At 40.1% G+C, this 23,287-nt stretch overlaps 1 protein-coding gene across 2 annotated transcripts in view; it reads right to left on the bottom strand.

Moving 5' to 3' along the window:
• TMOD2 (tropomodulin 2) overlaps window positions 1-23,287 on the bottom strand; it is a 46,014-nt gene continuing 22,727 nt past the window's right edge. For both annotated transcript variants that reach the window (XM_036270781.1, XM_036270772.1), the window contains exons 5-10: window positions 22,482-22,568; window positions 17,804-17,934; window positions 15,699-15,806; window positions 9,074-9,217; window positions 3,188-3,332; window positions 1-898 (exon numbers count right to left, since the gene is read on the bottom strand). In XM_036270781.1, the coding sequence (XP_036126674.1) occupies window positions 864-898; window positions 3,188-3,332; window positions 9,074-9,217; window positions 15,699-15,806; window positions 17,804-17,934; window positions 22,482-22,568 (650 nt within the window). In that variant the 3' untranslated portion in view covers window positions 1-863. The remainder of the gene's footprint in view (window positions 899-3,187; window positions 3,333-9,073; window positions 9,218-15,698; window positions 15,807-17,803; window positions 17,935-22,481; window positions 22,569-23,287) is intronic.

The following is a 23,287-nucleotide window of genomic DNA, read 5'->3' as shown; positions in this document are numbered from 1 at the left end:
CACACCGGCCAAGCAGTGTGCACTGTTTTAAAAGCCTCCCTCTTATTAAATTTTTAAAAATATCCCATAATGTCTGGAAAACTTTAAAACAGCTTTGTAAAAAGTTATCTATCAGAGAGTCACGTTAAAAACTGAATTTATGTTGAATAATTAGTAAAGATAGGTGTGCCAATTCATTTTGCTGCCCACGAGTCTGGCTTGAAGCTATATTTGTGGGTAACAAACATTTTATACTTATTTACTAAGGCTATGTTAAAGTATCATACTGCCATCTTGTTTTGATGCAGATGACACTACTGATCTTTGATCAGTGGGGGATTGTGCATTTTAGTGATATTTTTGGAACTAAGAGAGAATCTGTGCTAAGTTGGGTCACATTTTCTCACTCAATGAAAGGTTGGCAATACTAACTTCTTATGTGATCAGCAGAACACTTCTGATGTATTTAGCCTAACTCAAAGCTATGCATGTAAACAGAGATAGGCCTCTACCATAGTCACAGTTGTAAACACACTTATATACCAAACTCCTTTTAGTGGTTAAAAAAAAAAAAGCTTATGTAAGAAAGCAAGACTATCCAACATGAAAGTGGTTCAATCATTTTCAACTGCTGTCACCCACTAAGATCTGACTGTGTCCATTGGTACAAGTCGCCGGAGGTGCCCATGAGCAAATAAAACTACTGTATATATTTAAAAACCCAAGATAAATAAGTAGTGCTAAAAAGAATACAAATTAAATCATCAGTTGTGTGGTTAACGGAAATGAGCAACCTTTGCTAAAACAGTCCCGATGAGGAAGGAGAAGAGATTTTGTTCATGTTCAAATGGCTGCCGTGGTCAGACCTCGCCTCTTGTAGAAATTTACCTTCGATCTCCTTCAACTCGTTTTTTACGAACTAGGTAAGAAAGAAACAAAGATTAAAAAGACAAAATGAAGGAATACTCCCTAAATTTCAGATAAACAACATTAATCCCACAGGAGAGCAATCCCACACACTTGAGGATACAGTTATCTTAAATTTCAATATTCAATTACCCATTCAATAATGATAATGAGAGAATAATCCTGTGTCTTGTGGGATTTACATTTAAATAAAGCTATGCCTGATACTTGAGTCTTTGAATGTTAGAACTTTGCCCTTTCTTTTCTTTTCCTTCCTTCCTTCCTTCCTTCCTTCCTTCCTTCCTTCCTTCCTTCCTTCCTTCCTTCCTTCCTTCCTTCCTTCCTTCCTTCCTTCCTTCCTTCCTTTCTTTCTTTTCCTCACCTGAGGACATTTTTGCACTTATCTTGAGATAAAGCAGGGGGGAGAGAGCGAGGAAGAGAGAGAGAAACATCGATGTGAGAGACACACACGGACTGGTTGCCACCCATAAGATCCCAACCGGGGCCGGGGACAAACTACAACCGAGGCACGTGCCCTTCGTGGGAACCGAACCTGGGACTCTCTGGTCCGTGGGCTGACACTCCAACCACTGAGCCAAACCGGCCAGGGCAGACCTTTCCCATTTCTATGGAGTAGAATAGATTCACGATGTAGTGAACTTCTAAATATTTTGTGGTCACTTATCCACAGCCCATCTCAGCTTCTGAGCCACTCAGTCACCAATTAGCTTTAACTAAGTGCTCCAGGATGACATTCACAATCTGTTCATTCTGATTGTGGCTTAAAGACCAGGAGGATCTGCTATTAGAAGTTCCAAGTTTCAAAACCTGCTGTAAATAAAATCTAAGTATCAACTTCCAAGGAAGGTGTGATTCAGATGGCAAGGGAACGCAGAGATTAAGGTTCCCCTAAACTGGTTCTCAGTATCAAAGAAGTTGCCTGGCTGCCGGGCCCCAGTTTTTGCAACTCTCTTCTTCCCCCTTTCACCTCCCCACCTGCAGGCTCTTCTGGTGTGTAGGAGGAGGGCTACTCTAACCCTCCTGGATTTGGCAAAAATGGTGGCTTGGCTGTGGTCCTGCCGCAACTCTCCACTTTAAATAGCCCAGCCTACTCCTGTGTAGGCTTGAGAAAATTCAAAGATGTTGCCCACAGCTACTGCTCCTGGGCTCAGGATTGCCTCGGTTTACTCAAACCTCTTGTGCCTGTTTTCCTTTGGTCTCCATGTTGTTCAGCTGTGGACCCCCTCTGCTTTTCCTAGACACCTTCCGAATGTGGCCTCCACTGTTCCCCGAAGCCCTGTTTGCTGAGATACCTCCTCAGCCTCACCCTCTGCACCCCGAAGGCAAGCACTGCCGTATGCCTGGCCAGCCAGCCTCGAGATGCCACACACTGTGCTTTGGCTGGGCCTCAGGGTCTTGGCTGAGCATGTGTGGGCAGGGAACTGGACACTAACCTTTATCTGTCCCCTTATGGTTCTAACCCTAATGCTTCTGTCTGTCTGCTATCTGAATCCTCCCTGTGGCCAGCACTATCCTTGGTGCAACACTGTGCACAGTTCCCCTGTCCAAGGTCTGGCATTCCGACCCTGAACCTCAAACTGGGAACTAAGGTCTGCTATTGGCTGACTGCTTTCCAAGTGGACACTGCACTTGGATGTCCTTTTGCCATGCTGCCTCAAGTGGCTGGAATGTCTCCAGACCAAGCCTTCCCAATCTGTCCCCATCTTCTGTTCTGTGGTTGATTAGGACACACTCCATCTCATTCTAACAGGACAGATGCCACAGATCCTCAGCAAAGAGGGGACAGCAGGAAAGATTAATGAGAGGCTCACTAAAAAAGCTACTTCTGAGTTTACCTTCATGTCATAGTTCCATTAGTTCATTTCACATGTAAATTACCAAATATCAGGCATAGCCATATTTAAACCCAAGTACAGAAGCACAGTCAGGACTCAGTGTATGTGAACTGGGAATGTCTGTGTCATGGTGTCCATCTTCTGGTGTAGAAGATAAGAAGGTGATTACATGCGATAAATAGTAAAGGAGAAGCAAACACATGAAAGGAAACCAAGCAAAAATCATAGGCTCTCTGGAAAAGGAACACACAGTTCTTCAGAGAATGCTACAATAAAACTTAAACTGTGAAGATGATGAGGATTCCCATGACCATGGAACAGTGTGCCTTTGACGAAGGGCTGGCACTAAAAGCCGGTGGAATGGTGAGATGTTACATCTGAAGTGGAGAAATGAGTGATCATTATGCTCTTCTAATTTCTAACAGCACGTATTATGACTGCATTACCCAGGTCATTATTCTTTGTGATGGCAGCTGCCACCCTTGTTCGTGGCCCTTGCTTAGTAAACTGGTATCCAAATTTGAGGATCCTTGAATTCTCCTCGAGCATCTGGGCAATTTCCATCTCAACAGCTGTTCCCAACTGCTGTCTCTGGTTGCAGGTGCAGACACATACAGAGGATGAGGAAGAAGAAAGAAGAAACAGTTACTTGTGTGGGAAAGATACATGGCTCTTTGATAGAAAAAAAAAAAAAAAAGACAAAAGTCTCCAACTGAATGGGACAAAGTCATTTGGGACATTTCTTCACATGCAGTCATTTGTTCTGTGTCTAGAAGCAAAACCCAACAGATAGACAGCCAAGTCTGCTGGCATGCTAATCCGAGGACGAAGCCAATTATTTATAAAGAAAAAGATGATTCCAGATGTGAAATTAAAGCAAAATTAAATTGGTGTTTCCATTTACCCCAGTATCTGTGGTTTAAACAAAGGGTGTTTTTTAATAGTGAAATTGTTTTATAGCAATCAATCCAATTACTGAATTTTGTATTCTGGGATCCATAGCCAAAGATAGTCAAAGATTATCCATTATTGGGCCATTCTCTCAGCAGAGTCTCACCAGGAGATCCCCAAGAGGCTTTACTGTGGTTTGAACCATAGCTGGGTGAGTTCTCAAATACTAAAGGGGTTACTGGTCTACAGAAAAATCCCCAAGTTTTTATGTTTGTGAAAAGAAGTATTTTGCTTGTCTTTTATGTTGAGACATAAAATAATAAAAACATTAAAAGTATGTATTTTTTTTTAAATGGCAGCATGTAAAAGTAAGAATTTAAAATTAAATGTAAGGGACACAGTATATTTTTTCATAATATATTCAGTAAATATTTTTTAAGTAAAAAAGTACAGGCTTGTTTAGAAAAAGCAAACAAAAAATTGTATCAAGTATAAAAGCTCCCTTCCCCTAGTATCCCCATTCCCCACAGAGACAGCCAGTTTGGCATACAGTATGTAGTCTCTTAACATCTTCTACGCATTCACATGTGTATGTGATGTCATGTATGTCTAAGCTTTTTTCACAGAAATGGATTCTACTAGTATATTGTCCTGAAAGTTTTTTCTTTTTCTTTTAACATTAATAACACCTTTTCATGTAGGTGAATATACATTTACCTCATCCAACGGCTGCACAGCATTCCATTGTAGTAATGGGCCATAATTTATGTAGCTAGGTCCTAATGACTGATGGTTACATTGCTTCCCATTTCTACCATTTCAAACAATGCTGCAGGAAACTTCCCTTGCACACACAGTATATCCTGTGGCATTTTTGTAAGTGTACCTGGAAGGCAAATTTTAGCTGGGTCCAAGAATAAGCATGTTTTAATTTTAAAATATTTTTTCTTTATTGATTTGAGAGAGAGAGAGAGGAAGGGAGAGGGAATAGAAACATCGATGAGAGAGAACATCGATTGACCGACTCCTGCACGTCCCCCACTGGGGATTGGGCCCACAACCTGGGCATGTGCCCTGACCGGGAATAGAACTGGTGACCTCTTGGTGCATGGGTCAATGCTCAATCACGGAGCCACACCTGCTGGGCACATGTTTTAATTTTTAAAATATGGTTTTAAAAAAAATGTTTTTATTGATTTTTCAGAGAGAGAAAGAAATATCAATGTGAGAGAGAAATACTGATTGGCTGCCTCCTGCATGGCCCCCACCAGGGATCGAGCCCATAACCTGGGCATGTGCCCTGACTATGAATCGAACTGGGACCTCTCAGTCCATGGGACAATGCTCAGTCCACTGAGCCACACCTGCCAGGGCAGCATGTTTTAATTTTTGATATATTACTGATTTACTCTCAAAGATTATGACAATTTTTACTTCTGCTAACAGTGTTTGAGAGTTACTGTTTTCCCTACCCAAATCAACACGGGATATTACCAACCTTTCACCTTTGTCAATCCAATAGGCAAAACATATCTCATTTGTATATATTTAATCGCTTTAATTTCTTTTCTCAAATTATGAATAAGAACAATTAATTTTCTCATGCATATTTATTTCTTTTTTTGGAAACTACTAATCTCTGTAATTTGCCCATTTTTCGCCCCTCCTGGGCTTTTTATTATTATTACTGATTTGTAAATTTCTTATATATTAGGAAATTAGCCCTTTGTCAAATTTGTTGAAACTACTTTTCTCAGTTTGTCTTTCTTTTTGATTACTATAAAGACCCTTTTTCCCTTTCATATGGTCAAATTTATCAATCTAGATTTTATGTCATGTTTACAAAGTCTCTACTCCTGATTTGTTCTACTTGTTTTATGATTTTGCATATTGTAATATTTAAATTTACTTCATCTGAAATGAATTTTAGTATAAGAATTAACAGGCCCTGGCCAGTTTGGCTCAGTGGTTAGAGCGTCAGCCAGCAGACTAAAGAGTTATGGGTTTGATTATGGTCAAGGGCATGTACCTTGGTTGCGGTTCATCCCTGGCCCTGGTCAGGGTTATGCGGGAGGCAGCCAGTTGATGTGTTCCTCTCACATCAATGTTTCTCTCTCTCTCCCCCTCCCACTCTATCTGAAGATAAATAGAAAAATATCCTCAGGTGAGGATTAAAAAAAAAAAATTAAAACAGAACACCAACTTAATTTTGTTCCAAAATGCTAACAAATTGTCCCACCATCTTTTACTTCATTTTTCCCTCCATGATTTGAAATACCACTTCACTGCAAAATTCTTAGGTATACTTAAGTGTTTCTAGACTCTATTACTCTGCCAGTCTATTTCTCTGTCACTATTATGCAACTGGATTGCTTTACAATATATTAAAATATATATACCTTTTAAATTTGGAAAATTTAAGTATGGAGTAGATGAAGGAAAAAAGTTTATGGAGAAAGTTTTGTGTCCTAGGCAGGTTCTAAGGCTTAACTTGGCTCTTCATCTTTCTTTTCATCCAAGCACCTGTCAATTGAGTATCTTACCAAGACATTAACAAAATGTGGTACTTCCAGTAAAACAACAACAGTTTTGGAAATCCACAGAGTAGAGATTAGCATTATAAGCATTGTGGGTCTATGGGAGGGAGAAGCAGCAATAAAGTAAGAGATACTGACCTCATAGTATCATGAGCAACTTTAGCTCATGACACACTTTCAAACAATAGACTGTATAAGGACTGAGACCCAATGGGCCAAAGTGGTGCTATCCAAGGGCAGCAGGAGCTCAATGGTGGGTGTGGTCAACTGAGAGAGATAATATAAAAGTCCCTTTACTTCCCCTTACACATCTTAAGTATTTGGAGTTCTGCACTTGGGTAAATTGGAGGATGGCATGTTGACGGTGATGTAAAGGATATAGGAGATGAAGAAAATTATATTGGGAAGGGGGCATATAACAGAAGAGGAGAAAGTAATATAACATAGGGCATCTTTGTTTCTCAGCCTGAGTCCTTTTTAAAAAAAATTTTTTTTTTATTTGAGGTCTTTTATGTTATAGAAACCCAGGACACCATAAGGGCACCAAAAATTTCTTATCATTGGCACAGTATCTTTGTCTTTTTTAAGTCACTAAGTACAAAGAAAAATAGAAACAAAAGTTCAAGCATACATTTCTTCAGATTACCTTCTGTTTTCTTTAAATAATCCATTTTCTCTATTCAAATTTATTTGTTGATAAATACGTATCACCGACTGTTTTTCTCACAGGGCACCTGATTAACTCTGAGTGACCTGGAGCCCACACAGTGGCGGGTTCTTAGCGGGCTTCACCTGGGGTGCTGCCTGCTGCAGTGATCCTAACTGGGTCTCAGCTGTTGGCCTTGGCTGAGGACACTGTCTTAGAGATGAGTTTGTTTCATCATTAGACAGATGAGGAAACTGAGATGTATTTCTAAGTCTATGAGTCAGTGAACAAAACTGTGGATGGCAGTCATGTTTTGACTGAATTTCCTCGTTCTTAGAATAAAGCAAAGAATTTTTCCAGTTGTCACGAGTAAGGAGAAGTAATTTCAGAGGCATATTGGGGGACTAAAGTTGAAAAATTACACAAATCCCTGCCTAGCTGACTGAAGAGGTGATGAGGTAATGCTTCCAGGGGGACTTAAGAGAGACTGTGTATATCAGGGTCTCCTTCACATGCGGTGTAAAAAGCTGCTCTATTCTAAATTTTCAGGATTTCAGCTCATTCACTAGGTATAAGGTTGTCAGATTTAGCAAACAGAAATACAGGACACCCAGTTAAATCTGAATTCCAATAAAAAGCAAATAATGTTTTAGTATAAGTATGGGACAGACTTACACTAAAAATTAATTGTTACTTATCTGAAATTCAAGTTTAACTGTATTTTATCTGGCAACCCTAACTAGATGGTATTTTATAAGAAACTAGGAACAGAGTATCTAGAACATTCTTTCAGATATGGTGTTTCACTATGGCCTAAACCAACCCCCAAAATTAAATATACTTTGGAATCAAGTGTCCACTTCTATCTTAGATCTCCTGGGAATATTTACTAAGCACCCTCAACTTCTTCCAAATATGAATCTATTTGATAAATATCCCTGAGCTCTCACTTCTTTTCCTTTTGGCATTTTTCTCTGGCTTGTTTTCCTGCTCTCCCACTCCCTGATGATTCTTAATTTACTAGCAGCTGGACACATACCAAGATACACAGCGTCGAGCGTCCCCTGAATGTGTATGGTCATCCCCCTGTGCTCCCCTCCACACCTCTGCATTTGGAAAGCTGTTTTGGTGATGCCTCCCTGTCTCCTGGTGGGGTTCCTCTGCTCCCCTGGCAACAAGCCTCGGGAGGAATATAGGGCCTGAAAAATCCCCTTGTCCTGGTTAGCAGAAATAGAGAGTAGAGCTGTCCATGGAACCTGTTGGGGGTCTCCAGGCTTAGGCAAAAGTCCTGGGTAGGACCCCAGGGCTCTATCAGATCTTAGAAAATTTCCCAGACATGCAGGGGGCAGTGTCAGCAGACACTTCCCCCACTGTCCCTCCCGCCACCCAACAGGGGAATGCTCACAGTACAAGTCTCCTTGCTCTCTTCTCTTTCTGTTCCCTTTCAGGGCCTTGTCTTCCTACTACACAGTGTCTAGACCCCTCCAATTCACTGAATCCCACTGCAGACACTTCCCTGTAGCCAAAGGGGCAGGGCTACATGCTGAGAACTGAGACCTGCGGTCTGTGGACGGGAGCCAGCTGAGCAGCTCCGGAGACACTGCAGGCTGACTCTGGGAAAGAGAGGTCTTCAGGGGACAGGAAGTGGTGGCTCCAGGGAAAAGGACTTGCTTTGGCTGTTGATGGGAACCTAAGAAATGCTGTAATGGAGCTGAGATAGTGACTGCGCTATGGGTGAGGCCTAATGCGACTACTCTAAGCCAGGCCATCTTCTAGAACCCGCCTTCCCTTAAATGGGCCCTGTGGCCGGCACCAGACTGCAGGAGCCCAGTCTGCTCTTTCCTTCAGCTCTGGCAACCTCCATCCACCAACAAGAAGTCTGTCTCTGGGAGTGGCCACTCTGCTTTCTCCTTGTAGCCACAGTCCCCAGTGACAGGGAACAGCAAGGCTGGGACAGGTACGGTTGAGATTCCTGCTAAGAGGCAACAGTGATGATGGCTGAACGAAGCAGCTGTCACACCTCTGCCCCACCCGTCTTTCTCCTCTAGGGCCTGGCTAGCCCAGGGCTGGGGGCTCCTGGCTCTTGGTGTCGCCAGCTGCCCCACTGTGCATTGCTTAATTATTAACATGCTCTCCGCGACTCCCCCACAGGCCAGCAGCTGTTATAATTTATAGGAAAGCCAGAACATCAAATCGAGTGATGGAGCTGTCCCTCCACTGTGGCATCCCTTTCACTTGTACCCCGTGGGTCAGCTTACCTGGTTGTCGATCTTGATTTCTGTCAAGGTGTCATTTTCTCTTAGTGCCTCTACCAGGGCCAGGATCCCAGCTCCAGTTATAAAGTTGGATTCTATGTTCAGACTTTTCAAGGTCTTGTTTGCTTTCAGCATATCTGCAAAAGCCTTATTATTCAAAAAGGAAATAACTATTAGGGTTTCTAAAGATTCATTTCCTGAACTCCCCACCCCAAATTAAGTATATTTTTTACAGTACTTAAAACCATAAGTCAAATCGTACTTTCACCTTCAAGTGACAAAGATAATAATTTAAATATGAATTTCACATATCTGCAAAAAGAACATTACTGATAGGATCACCAACTTTGCTTTGTTAAGTAAGAATATTAAAAAAAACAAAAACCAACTGTCATCTGTTATCATTATCAGTATTTTTTTTTTTTTTTTTAGAAAAGGCATTTTAACATGAGAAAATATGTACAAAGGACATAATTTCAGAATTATTTTATTTTGTCTCTTCTAGTATGAATGGATTAAAGAAACCAACTTTACCACTGACTAGCATTCAGGCACTACCGATTTAGTCATATTATTTCAGGTCATCTAGAAATCAGAATTCCTGAAAGGTAACTCTTGGAACAAAGTCATCACTCAGAGTGGCAAGCCCACTGGAGACTCTCAGTTCAAGTCCCCAGACAGCACAAATGTACCTGCTTGCTCCCAAAGTTTTCCACTTCTTGAGGAAAGATATAATTTTTAAGTGACTGAAACTCTCACAGTGTAAGAAAACAAACACAGAGGACCAGTATCTTGAAGAATTGCTAAAATACAGAAAATAGAAAGACTGGTGGAGAAATTAGCACAAAGCTGCCTAAGAAGCCAGAGCTAAGTCCTGACTGGGGCATTTCATTAAAGCGCTGCCTTAGGTCCTGGCTGGTGCGGCTCAGTTGGTTGGAGCGTCATCCGTTCATTGAAAGGTCATGGGTTCGATTCCTGGTCAGGGCACATACCTAGGTTTTGGGTTTGGTCCCTGGTTGGGGCGTGTACAAGAGACAACCAATCGATGTTTCTCTATTCCTCCCCAACCCATCTCTCTTAAAAAAGAACCACCTTAGCCCTGGCCGGTTTGGCTCAGAGGTTAGAGCGTCGTCCTGTGGTCCAGAGAGACTCAGATTGGGTTCCCGCTAAGGGCACGTACCTTGATTGCAGTTTGTCCCGGGCCCTGGTTGGGTCATGCGGGTGGCAACCACTCGATGTGTCCCTTTCACGTCGATGTTTCTCTCTCTCTCTCTCCTTCCCACTCTATCTGAACAAAAGAACCACCTTAGGAGCAGATGAGATAACCAGAACAGGTGGAGAGCACACCACCCCTCCCTGTGGCTTCCCCCCAAAAGAGTACCAGCCGGCACAACTACCAGTGAAAACTCTTCCGGGAAGAGCCTCTAGTGAGGGTGCTAGGACTTGAAAAAGAAGCAGTGCAGAAATTGAGGCACCTCTAGACCATCACCAGATACAGCGTGGGTGGAAGGAGGGGACAGGCAGCTATTGCCCAGGAATGAGATACACTGAAGTCTATTCTTGCCAAAAAAGCCCTCCTAACTGCAGCAGTTGTGGGGGTTCCCCAGCTGTCTGCCAACTCCTCATACACTCACTACAGAGAAGGTCAATTCACCTGCCTGCTTGCAAAAGCATTCATTCATTCATTCATTCATTCATTCATTCATTCAAAAAAAGGTTACTGGTCTTCTACTATGTTCCAGCAGCAGAGGAAACAAAAATTCCTATCCTAGGGACCTTATATTTGAGCAAGAGAGCAGAATTGATCATTAATAAAAGATGTAGCCTGTCAGGTGGTAAATCAGATCTACACAATGTCAGAGGAAATGATTCTGGTTTATACAAGTTAAACTTGTTCTCCATTCAGAAATATGAATGGGCAACCAGTGACTGCCAGTCATGTTAGGAAAGCCAATATCACGAAAGAGAGAAGTTTATGAGATACTAATGTTAAGAAATGCTAAGAGAAGCCCAGCCAATGTGGCTCACAGGTATATATATGTATCTCCCAATAATTGTAAATGCTAGTGATAAGTTTTAAATTTTGGAGTCAATTGATGTACATAACATAAAATATAATGACAGAATGTATAAAGCTCAAATGTGGGAAAAGAATAGAATAATTACAATTTGGTGACAGAAGAGAAAGGAGGGATGGAAGGTAGAGTGAGTTCAGAAATGCCCTCATCTTTTCTAATAGAGGATCAAAAGTTATCTAAGATGATATATTAAAGATGAAAATGTATATATAGTAGTATTTTTCTACCCTGGCTTAACATTAAAATGACCTAGAGTCTGGCTGGTGTGGCTCAGTGGTTGAGTGTCGACCCATGCACCAAGAGGTCGCCGGTTCGATTCCAGGTCAGGGCACATGCCCAGGTTGTGGGCCTGACCCCAGTGGAGGACATGAAGGAGGTGGCCAGTTGATGTTCTTTCTCATTGATGTTTCTATCTCTCTCTCCCTCTTACTTCCTCTCTCTCTAAAAAAACCAATAAAAGAAAAAAAAAAAAGACCTAGAAGCTTTAAAAAAATATACCAGTGCTTGGGCCCCATCCCAGAATAATTAAATCAGAATCTGGTGATCTGGATAGCTATATTTAAAAAAAAAATTGTTGACAGTATTACAGATTGCCCTCTTTCCCCCTTTGCCCTCAGTTTGCCCCCAGTTTGCCCCCCTCCATCCAAACCCTGCCCCACCCCAGGCCTTCAACACTCTATTGTCTGTGTCCATGGGTGGATAGCTGCATTTTGTTGTTGTTAATCCTCACCTGAGGATATTTTGGTGGTATTTTTCCATTGATTTTCAGATAGAGTGGAAAGGAGAAAAGGGGGGGGGGGACACCGATGTGAGAGAGACACATGGATCGGTTGCCTTGAACCCGCAGCCCAGGTATGTGCCCTTGACCAGGAATTGAACCTTTGACCCTTTGGTCCGCAGGCTGATGATATAACCGCTGAGCCAAACCGGTCAGGGCAGATAGCTGCATTTTTCAAAAGCTCTCAGGTTGACTAATATTCAGGATGGACAGACTAATTAAAGTTGTAAAGACAACAACTAGAAGAATGAAAAACAAACTAATAGTGATTGCTCTGGGGAACAGAATAAGGAACTAGGTCTAAACTATTTAAATTGTCTTTATAGAGGAAAAAACTGGAAAAGGAGAAGGAATCTAACTTGGGTTTCTCGGGCTCTGCATTGTTGCCCTTGAGGCAGGGAATTCTTTGTTGTGGGGGGTTGTCTTGTGTTTTGCAGGTCTAGCAGTCTCTGAGACTCACTAAATGCCAACAGTACCCATCCCAGTATGACAACCAAAATTATCTCCAGACACTGCCAAGTGTCCCCTGGAGGGCAAAACTGCCCTGAGTTGAGAACCATTGGACTAGAAGAATAACCCTGTGTATTAGTCAGGCAGTTGCTTGAACTACAAAGAAAGTTCAAAGATTTGAACTGACATTATTGTAGACCATGTAAATCAAAGTGCATTTATTCAGCGCTGGGTCTTTAATTAGAATTAAGTGTACACATTTTAATTAGAGCACCAGGGGAATGCATCCATAAGGAAAGGCACCTTATGGACGCTTCAAGCTTTGGGAGTTACTTTCATCATTAGAATAACAAAATGTCAGAGCAATTCTGCCTGTAGAAAAAGCTGCAGGACCTCCTGGCAAGCAGCCACATCTTGCCAATTTCTTTTAAACTTGACAAAACACTTTTCTCATACTGGACAAAACAGGGAAGACCCAGCCAAACATAACCCTGGGCTGCAGGCCCAGGTTCATCCAGTTCAGCAAATATTTGAACATCTATTATATGTGCTGGGGATGACAACATTAGTAACACAGAGACTAGATTTCTTAAATGCTACAGAAATAGAGTGAAAATACATTTTTAAAGAGAAGGCTCTGCTTCCTGTATTTTACACTACTGTATGCAAATGCAGTTTTCTGTGCTATCTAAACCTGTGTCGTCCAAATGGTAGCCACTCGACACATGGGGTTTTGGAGTCCTCAAAAAATGGCTGCTCTGAATGGAGACATGTAAATATAAAATGTAAAACACACACTGGGTTTTAAAGAAGCATATGAAAACAATAAGGTAAAATACCTCATTATATTTTCAATATACATTTTGAAATGGTAACATTTTGAATATATTGGTTTAAATAAAATATATTATTAAAATTAAAATGAATTTCATCTGTTTGTTTTTTATTGTGGCTACTAGAAAACTGAAAATTATACATATGGCTTACATTTGTGGCTGTCATTTGATTTCTATTGGGCAGTGCTGTACTAAATGCTTGATTTTCTGAGGGGGGGGCATCATTGTTAATAATAGCATTTTTTTTTTTTTTTTTTTTTACATATTTGGGCCTTTCTTCTACATTGGCATTCAGTGAGGACAAGTTCTATTAATACTCACTTCTGTAGTTGTGGTTATATGGAAGCACATGGTGAAATAAACTTGATTATAGATAATTTAAACTCACTTCCTGACTTGACTTCATGCTGTGCCATGTTAGTTAAGTTACTCAACCTCTCTGAGCCTCAATTGCTTCATCTGTAAAATGGGGATAATCCAATCTCATATACACGTAGTTTGTCTACATTTGCAATGATCCCACGAGTGCCTCCATGAGTCAGTTTTTGAACCTTACACAGAAAATATCTTGAAGCTCTTTGCTTTAATGCTGATTTTTACTTCTCAACAGTGAGGCATTCAGTCATAAACACAGTCTGATGATCTCTGTTGCCTGTGGGGGAATGGACCAATTTTCAACCTATACAAAGGTTCTTTCCCGACAATGGCATAGCTAAAAAGGGGGTCATCTGGGGGCATCCAGGTAAGAGCTGGGCCTTCTTGGAATAAAGTCGAAAAAGGCTTTTCTCTTCTCACCCTGAAGGACAGTTATTCTTCCAAACAACTGTATGGTGTGCCTGTCACACAGTACGCATTCAGCACACAGTTACATTAAAAACAGCATCAAAGAGATTATTATATTTGCAACTTACTTAGTTCACTTAGAAAGTTATCTATTTGACTTGAATAGGTTGGATTATTTACTAGTAGTGTTGACAGTGGATTATAAACAATTCCCATCCCTCCCATTTTACTCTAAATGATATATTAAATAAGAGTGACAAATCATTTCTTTATTCATCCCTGTAGTCACTTACATACAAAATGCATTGTGAATATTATTGCTTTATTGAAAACAAACCTACTAAAAGGCAGATTATGTAAAATCATACGCAGGTAAGAATCTTTAAATTGTTAACTTCATCTTACCGATGATCTAGTTGTACTCTTTTTCTAATTTAATGGTAGGTTTCAAATTCAAAACTGCTTTCAACTCACAAATTTAGATACGAAATAACTGCCGGTGAAACATCAGTGTTGTAGATTAGTCCCTCTTTTACATGAGTGCTTATGTAATCACGGAAATATTTTCTACTGCTGAGAGGTTGGCGGGCACACTCGTTCATTCACTTTAGAAGTGTTTTTCAAACATCTACCCTGTGCCAGCACCATAACTTTCATATTGTCTGTTTTTAATGGTATTTTAGATCTTCCAAAAGACATGTTATTTGAAATCACACCATCAAATAAAAGAAAGTTTCTGTTTTTCTAGTTGAGTATTAGATGCTGGAGAACCACAGGGTGATACTCAGGATCCTGATAACTGACATATTTTAGCAAATATTTGACAGTGAGGCATTGCATGTACCTACAGCATAGTTTGATGGTTAAGCATTCAGGCTGTGGAACCAGGAAACCCTGGTGGTGAATCCTGACTCTACTGCCTACTGGCTGTGTCACCTTGGAAAAGTTAATTAACCTCTCTGAGCCTCAGATTGCTCATTTGTTAAAGTGGGAACTAATAATAGTACATACCTGTCAGTAATACACAGGGGATTAGGTGAGAGACGTATGTAAAGCATAGAGATCAGTGCTGGGATTCACTAACTGCTCAAGAAATGTTAGCTATTAATAGGAGGAATAACACTGATGATGGTGCTGGTAGCAATATTTAATTGGGCCAAGGGGCTTCCTTATTTAGCTGAATTATCTAAAGTGCATAGAAGGAACAGGGATTTGGTTTTTTGTTTTCATGTTCTGGTTAATAATGTCAAACAAAAAACATTTCAAGATGTGGTTGTTAAAATAGTTTTGAAACATATTAATCCATTTTTAAGATTGAAATAAAATATACTTTAATATTTTCATATGTGCCAAGTTCCTGTAGGATTTGGGGTCTTATAATATCCATCGATTGTGATGGAATGTTACTGTAGATGCAAAAGTTTCAGAAAATTTGTACTAAGCTCAGCACAAAAATCCAAATATTTATTTAGCAGAATGCTTAATCTAATTCTGTTTCTTTCTCCTAAAAGTGTATTGCTAACAAAATTCTACTTAATTCAACATGCCTGACAACTGGGTCTGTTTTATTGTCTCATTTTAACTAATTCTGTTTATTAACTGTGTAGAAAATACATTTATCAGAACTACAAGTCGTAAGACAAATTAAAGAGTTTATAATGAATTTAAACTTTTCATGTTATATTTCTAAGAATTTTACTCACAATTGCCACAGGGTCATTGCTGCGGGTTGCAGCCAGGCTGAACTTCTTGACATGAGTGTTGGTCTCCAGAGCCTTTGCAAATTCCTTCAGGGTTGGAATTGGAATGTTCTAAGATAGTGGAGGTACAGATAGTTGATGAACAATCAGCAACACCCTTACCCCAAGCTAAGGACCCATAGCTTTTAAGTACTTAATTATATATTTAGATGACTAACTGCATGGCATCCTCTCTAAAAGACATTTATCACCCATCTTCCAGCAACCAAGCCATCCCTGGCCAACAGCAACACTGAGGGTCCAGTAAGGGAACGTAATACAATGTGACATTCTGGCATCACCTTTCTGTTTACTAACCTAGAAGTTAGGCATAAACCATATTCCCCTCTTTTCTTTTGTTCTCTATATTCTAACCAGGATGACCTGTTTGCTTTTCTTTTTTTTAACTTTTTTTCTTTATTGATTTTAGAGAGAGAAGAAGTGAGAGGGAGAGAGAGATAGAAACATCCATGAGAGAGTGCACTGATTGGCCGCCTCCTGCATGTCCCTCACTGAGGATCAGGCCCACAACCTGGGCATGTGCCCTGACCGGGAATCGAATCAGTGACCTCTTGGTGCATGGGTCGATGCTTAACGAGTGAGCCATACCGGCCGGACTGCTTGTTATTCTTTTAATATACCAGGGTCTTTCTCTCTTCCATCCCTTTAGATATGCTTTTTCCTTTGCCTGGAAATTCCTTTGTCCTTTCTCTGATCAATTCCCACTCTTGTTTTAAGACCCAGCTAAGCCCTGGCTGGTTTGGCTCAGTGGTAGAGTGTCAGTCCGTGGATCAAGTGGATCAATCGTGTGGGAGGCAACCAGTCGATGTGTCCCTCTCACATGATGTTACTCTCTCTCTCCCTCACCCTCTGTCTGAAGATAAATAGAAAAATATCCTTGAGTGAGGATTAAAAAAGGAAAAAAAAAAAAAGACCCAGCTGAAATATCACCTCTTTTGTTTATTGGCTCTCATAGGCAGAATCAAAGTTTTCCTTACCTGCAATTCCGTATCATTGTGTTTAAATTATTTGTTTAGTGTTTTTCTCCTAATAATAAGTTCTTCATAACAGACAAAATGAATCTTAGTCCTTCTTCTACAGCACTTAGCACGGTACTGCTCACTGGGGAGGGAGACAACATGGGGTGCAGCTGGAGGTTGACATGAGTCCTACATGTGCTACAGGCTAGTTCTGGGACTGTGAGCAACTTAACCTCTGTAAGGCACACTAAGGATGAAATGAGATCATGACTATCAAGTATTTAGAAGAAAATCTGGTACATAATGAGTACTCAATAAAAGTCAGTTATTATTATTAAATGCTAGAAAGTGGCCCAACAAGCATGAACAAAACATATAAAACATATGTCAGACAATGTTTTCTCTCCTTCTCTCTTACACACACACACACACACACACGCATATCTCCATTTGATAGTGACATGACCTACTGTCAAATAGAATAAAGTGGAAGTACCAAAATGTGACTTCCGAAAATAAATCATAAAATGCATTGCGGCTTTCTGACTGTTCTCCTTTTCTTGGATCACTCACTTTGGGGGAAGCCAGCTGTCATGAGGGAAGGACACTCAGGCGGCCCTATGGAGAGGGCCATGTTGTAAGAAACTGAGGCTTCCTGTAAAGAGTCACACGCGCACACCATCTAGGAAGTAGATCCTCCTGCCCCAGTTGAGTCTTTAAGATGAGTGCAGCACTGGCTGATAGCTTCACTACAGCCTCATTTGAAATAATGAGCCACAACTACCCAGCTAAATCACTCTCTGATTCCTGATACTCAGAAACTGTGTGAAATAATACATGTTTCTTCTCTTAAGCCTGTAGGTTTGGAGTAATTTGCTATTCAGCAATAGATAACCAGTACACTATGTTTAACATAACGACTGTTACTGTTCTCGAGAAATCACTTTTTTTACACCCACTTCTTTTGAATAGGATATGTTGCCTCAAAATCAGTGACTCAAAAGATTTCAAACAGGTACTCAGTCATCTCCATTAAGTTCTCTAAACTCATAATAAATCAAGTGACTGACAACAGTCATAATGAGATACCTTAATGTTGTTGAGATTGACTTCTTGGAGGCTGGGATCGTTGGCTTTCATCTGCTGCAGACTTACTTCCACATTTGTGGGGTTGGGTGGTTCCTCAAATACAGGCTTAACCTTTTCGCCTTTGACCACATCTGAGATAAAAGTTTTAATTAGAAAAAAATAAGTAAGAGCTCTCCTGTCAAAATCAGTGATGATTTCCCCCCAAATGATCTTTCTTTTATATGTTCTGATTCTAATAATACTTTATCATCAATGACAGTAAGCTTATTCTCAATAGCAAGCATGAGAATGGTATGGCTCTGAGTCACAGTTTCGAAGGTTGATGTTTCTCAATTGCAATGAGAAGTCTCAGTGACACTGCATGGAGTCAAAAGTCAAACCTCAAAAAAAAAAAAAAAAAAAAAAAAAAAAATCCTGGGCAGCTATTGCTGCTCTAAATGGACCTCTTTCAGATTATAATAACCAAACCCTATGGTCTGGGATGCAAGAAAGAAATAATGAATCTCCTTATTTCCCAAACCTTAATATGCCTCTGGCTTTTTGGTCATAACCCACTCTCCTCTGATTTCCATTGTGGAGTGTTAGTTTTGAGGAAGTTATGGGAAGAGAAAGGAATAGAAAAGAAGAATGGAAGAATTTTCAAAAGCATTTAACAGAAAATGTTTGCATTATATATATATAAAATATATATAAAGGGTTAACATTCCAAAATACAGAGCTCCTATAAATCAATAAAACAACGCAATTAAAAATGAACAAGTAAAAAAATGAACAAATAATATGATCAGAAGAATTTCTGTCACCCAACTAAAAATATTAAAAAATAATTAAACGCTGAAGTAAAAAAGATGATATACCATTTGGTTAGGGGAAAAAAAGCACAAGACCATGACATTCAGAGCTGGCAACAGCGTGGAGAAAACGGCACTCTCACGTGTTGCTGGTGGAAATGTGAACTGGCGCGTGGGTTTTGGGACAGTAATTTGGCATCGCCTATCAAAACTGAAAATGTGGAAACTCTATGACCCAGCAATTCTATATCAAGAAGTCTAATTTACAGAAAAAATAGCATGAAAACATAAAGATACACATTCAGGAATGTTCACTGATGTATTACTGGTGACAGTAAAACATGATAAAATGTCCATCAATGTGAAAATGGTTAAATAAGTTATAGCACAATCACCTAATAAGAGGCTATGTAGTCAGTAAAAAAAATCAGGCAAACCTACATGTAGTGGTAAGAGAAGAGAAACCACAATTTAAAAAAAAGTTAATGAAAAATAAAACACTGAGGTATAAACCTGACAAAATATGTGTAAGATAGGTATGAGAAAAACTATAAAACTCTTGAAAAAAAATTAAAGAAGAACTAAATAGAATGTAGACAGTCCATGTCCATGGATAGGAAGACTCAAGATCATCAAGATGTCAGTTCTTGACCAACCTGACCTCTAGATTAAATGTAATCCCAATAAAAACCCCAGCAAGTTATTTTACAGATATCTACAAACTAATTCTAAAGCTTATATGGAGAAAGTAAAATATCCAGACGAGCCAACACAATATTGCAAGAGAAGAACAAAGTAGGAGAACTGACACTACCTAACGTCAAGACTTACTATAAAGCTACAGTAATCAAGCCCTGGCCAGGTGGCTTAGTTGGCTGGGTGTTGTCCCATGCACCGCGGGTTGCTGGTTCAATTTCTGGTCAGGGAACATGCCCAGTTGGGGGCTCAGTCCCCACTGGGGGCATGCGGGAGGCATAGACTGATGTTTAGCTCTCACATCAATGTTTTTTTAAAAAAAAAAATCTAAAAAAAAGTTATAATAATCAAGACAGTGTGGTAATAGTGAAGAATATACAAGTAAATCAGTGGAATAGAAGGCCCTGAACAGACCCACAGAAATATAGTCAACTGATCTTTGACACAGGAACAAAGGCAGTACAATGGAAAAAAGATGGAACAGCTGGACATTCACATGCAAAAAATGAATCTAAACACAGACCTTACACTTTTACAAAAATTAACCCAAAATAGATCACAGACTTGAAAGTAAAATGCAAAAGTATAAAATTCCTAGAAGATAACATAAGTGAAAATCTAGGTGACCTTGGGTTTGGTAATGAATTTTAAATATAACACCAAAGGTATGATCCATGAAAAGAATCTAGACTTCATTAAAATAAAAAGTTTCTACTCTGTGAAGCTACTGTGAAGAGAAAGAGGAGATGAACACAGACTGGGAGAAAATATTTGCAAAAGTCACATCAGATAAAGGACTGTTATCCAAAAAATACAAAAACTCAACAATAACAAACCAACCAGATTAAAAAATGGGCCAAAGACATTAGCAGATACCTCACCAAAGAAGATGTACAAATGGCAAATAGGTTAAGGCCTATTAAAAATGAAATTCTGTAAAAATAAAGGCAAATGAGCATGTGAAAAGATGCTCCATATCACGTATCATCAGGGAAATGCAAATTAAAATGAAACACTACTATACATCTTCTAGAATGGCCAAAATCTGAAACAATGATAAAACCAAATGCTGGTGAGGATGTGGAGCAACAACTTTTATCTTTATTGGTGGGAATGAAAATGAAAACTGTCTTTGGAAGACAGTTACATGGTTTCTTACAAAACCAAACATACACTTACCACAAGATCTAGCAATCATGCTCCTTGATACTCAAAAGAGGTGAAAAGTTATGGCCACACAAAAACCTGCACATAAGTGTTTATAACAGACTTGTTCATAATTGCCAGAACTTGGAAGCAACCAAGATGTATTCCAGGGTGAATGGGTAAATAAATTGTGGTACATTCAGATAATGGAATACTATTCAGCACTAAAAAGAAATGAGCTATCAAGCAATGAAAAGACATGGAAGAACCTTAAATACATATTAGTAAGAGAAAGAAGCCCGTTTGAAAAGGCTACACACTGTATGATTCCAACTACACAACATTCTGGGAAGGGCAAAACCATGGAGACAGAAAGAGATCAGTGGTTGCCGGGGTTAGAGGGGAGGAGAGATGAACAGGCAGAGCCCAGAGGATTTTAGGGCAGCACAACTACTCTGTATGATACTACAATGGAAGATACATGTCATTATACATTTGTCCAAAACCACAGAATGTACACGGTCAAGAATGAATTCTAATGTAAACTATGGACTTTGGGTGACATTGATGTGTCAAAGCAGGTTCATCAACTGTAACACATGTACCCCTCTGTAGCAGGATGTTGATAATAGGGGAGGCTACCCATGTGGAAGGGCAGGGGGTATATAAAATATCCCTGTCACTTCCTTTCAAACTGCTCTAAAAATGTTTTTTTTTTTTTTTTAAAGTTAATGATATGTATGTGTATGTATAAAAGTAAAGACTTTAAAAAGTTTTTATTTCCATCACCTTTGATCCCCTCGATGCGCTCTTCCACCTCCACCCAATCCATCCACCCTTGTAATCACCATACTGCTGTCCATGTCCGTGATTCTCTCTCTCTTCTTTCTTTTTTGCTCAATCCCTCCACCCCACTTCCCCCAGAGCTATCTGCCTGCTCTCTATGTATGAGTCTGTCTCTGCTTTTCTTGGTAGTTCAGTGTGTTCCTTAAATTCCTCATATGAGTGAAATCTTATGGTACCTCTCTTTCTCTGACTGGCTTATTGCACTTAGCATAATATTCTCCAGGCCCATCCATGCTGTCGAAAAGTGCACCCAACTTCTAATAGCAAATATGTTGTCAGAAAGTTTACCCTTTGATGTTCAAATTAACAATGATGAACGTTTTTCATCTGTATGCATAAGAAACTAGGAAGAAAAGGAATACTGCTCATTGTCTGGGTAAATTACCCAGTATAAATGATGATGCATAAATATGCTGCTGAGACTAGAAAGCATCTCCCAAGTTTTCATCAAAGCAAATAAAACATAATTAATCTCAGAAACGCTGTGATCTTTGGTGAATTTTTACGGCACCTAGACCACATTGTACCAAACTCACCTGGTCTGTCCCTACCACAAGCAGATAAGTTCCTTTGGGCAGTGACCATCTTTCTTTTATCTTTGGACCCAAGCCTAGAACACCCCTGACACACAGTAGGTATCTGAAAGATGACTAATGAGTAAGTGGGAGTCTAATGAACTGAAACTTCTCCATGAAAGGCTGACTGGAAGACAGTGTTCTGGCACTTTCTGTGTGAGCAAATCCATGCCAGTGTGTCTTTCCTGCTCTCTGGGGGAAGTGGGTATTCAAATTCTAATGACAAGCAACCATTAATTACTGAGACAAAAAGACACCCAAATAGAGAAAGGAACTTATCTAAGATACTACAGTTGATTAAAACATCCTTGAGAACATGAAACTCTGTTTGCATTCTGTGCTGACTATGCAACCTTGCTATCAGCAATTTTATCTTTTGATTGAAGGGACCTACCAAGAGAGTGTGTTTTGGACAAAACAACTGATTGTTACTAGTTACACTGCCAGACAGAGCTCCCATTATCAGCTACTCTGTTCTGGTTTGAGCCCAGTGATCCTTGGTGAAATGACAAAAGCCACCTTCAAAGCCTGGATTCACTAGGAGGCCCAGCCAACAGGCCTCTCCTCCCAGCAACTCCTGGAGGCTCCCAAGTCTCACCGACCACAGATTCCATGTCAACTCACTTCTCACAGGTCCTTTGCCACCTTTAGTGTCGGATGTTTCTTCATCAAACTTTGGATTATTGAGCAAATTATGTACTCCAAGAACAGCTGAAAGCAAAGAAAATCAGTGAATAAACATTAAGTTTGGGAAAACGTTAGGATATCCACACTATTAATTTGTTCCTTGAAGAGGAATTCTTTGTATCATAAAGACAAGTCTCCAGACCCCCATTCCCTTGCATAGCGAGTGGTACATGTATCCTGTTAAATAAACTCATACATTCAAACAAACGATTTCCTTGCAAGACCACCAGCAATCTTCACAGGTCCTTCTACATCTGTACCTGTGACACCATTTAGGATCTGAGGGGTGGTAGTCTAGTTATGGCCCCAAATTACTGAAAATCTGCCGAGACCTCCTAGTAAAGTAGATCCAACTCTTCAGCTTTCTCATCAGTAAAATGTGAGGGTAGAACTGAGTCTAAGGATATTTTAAGATCCAACATTATATAGATGATGGCATGTATTTTTCCAGAGGTAAAGAGCAGAAAGATCATGGGTCTCTTTCAGTGTAAGCCTCACCAAGAGAAGCGTGTCCTTTCCCCGAGCAGAGCATCCCAGGGGTGAAATAAAAGAGATGCCAGCAATAGAAGGCTGAGCATGCTCCGATTCTGAGTCTCCTGTATTACACGGAACTTGCACCAGGAGGCAGCACAGCATGTGAGAAACAGCACTGGGGAGCATGAACAGCAGGCAGGCTGAAGCTGCAGCCCTGCAACCAGCCTTCCCTTTGCTAATAAAATTACAGGTGAAGGGTCCCAGAATAG

Source organism: Molossus molossus, unplaced genomic scaffold (genome assembly GCF_014108415.1).
Source record: "Molossus molossus isolate mMolMol1 unplaced genomic scaffold, mMolMol1.p scaffold_m16_p_1, whole genome shotgun sequence".
NCBI classification, from domain to species: Eukaryota; Metazoa; Chordata; class Mammalia; order Chiroptera; family Molossidae; genus Molossus; species Molossus molossus.
This window is presented reverse-complemented; position numbering and strand designations above follow the sequence as displayed.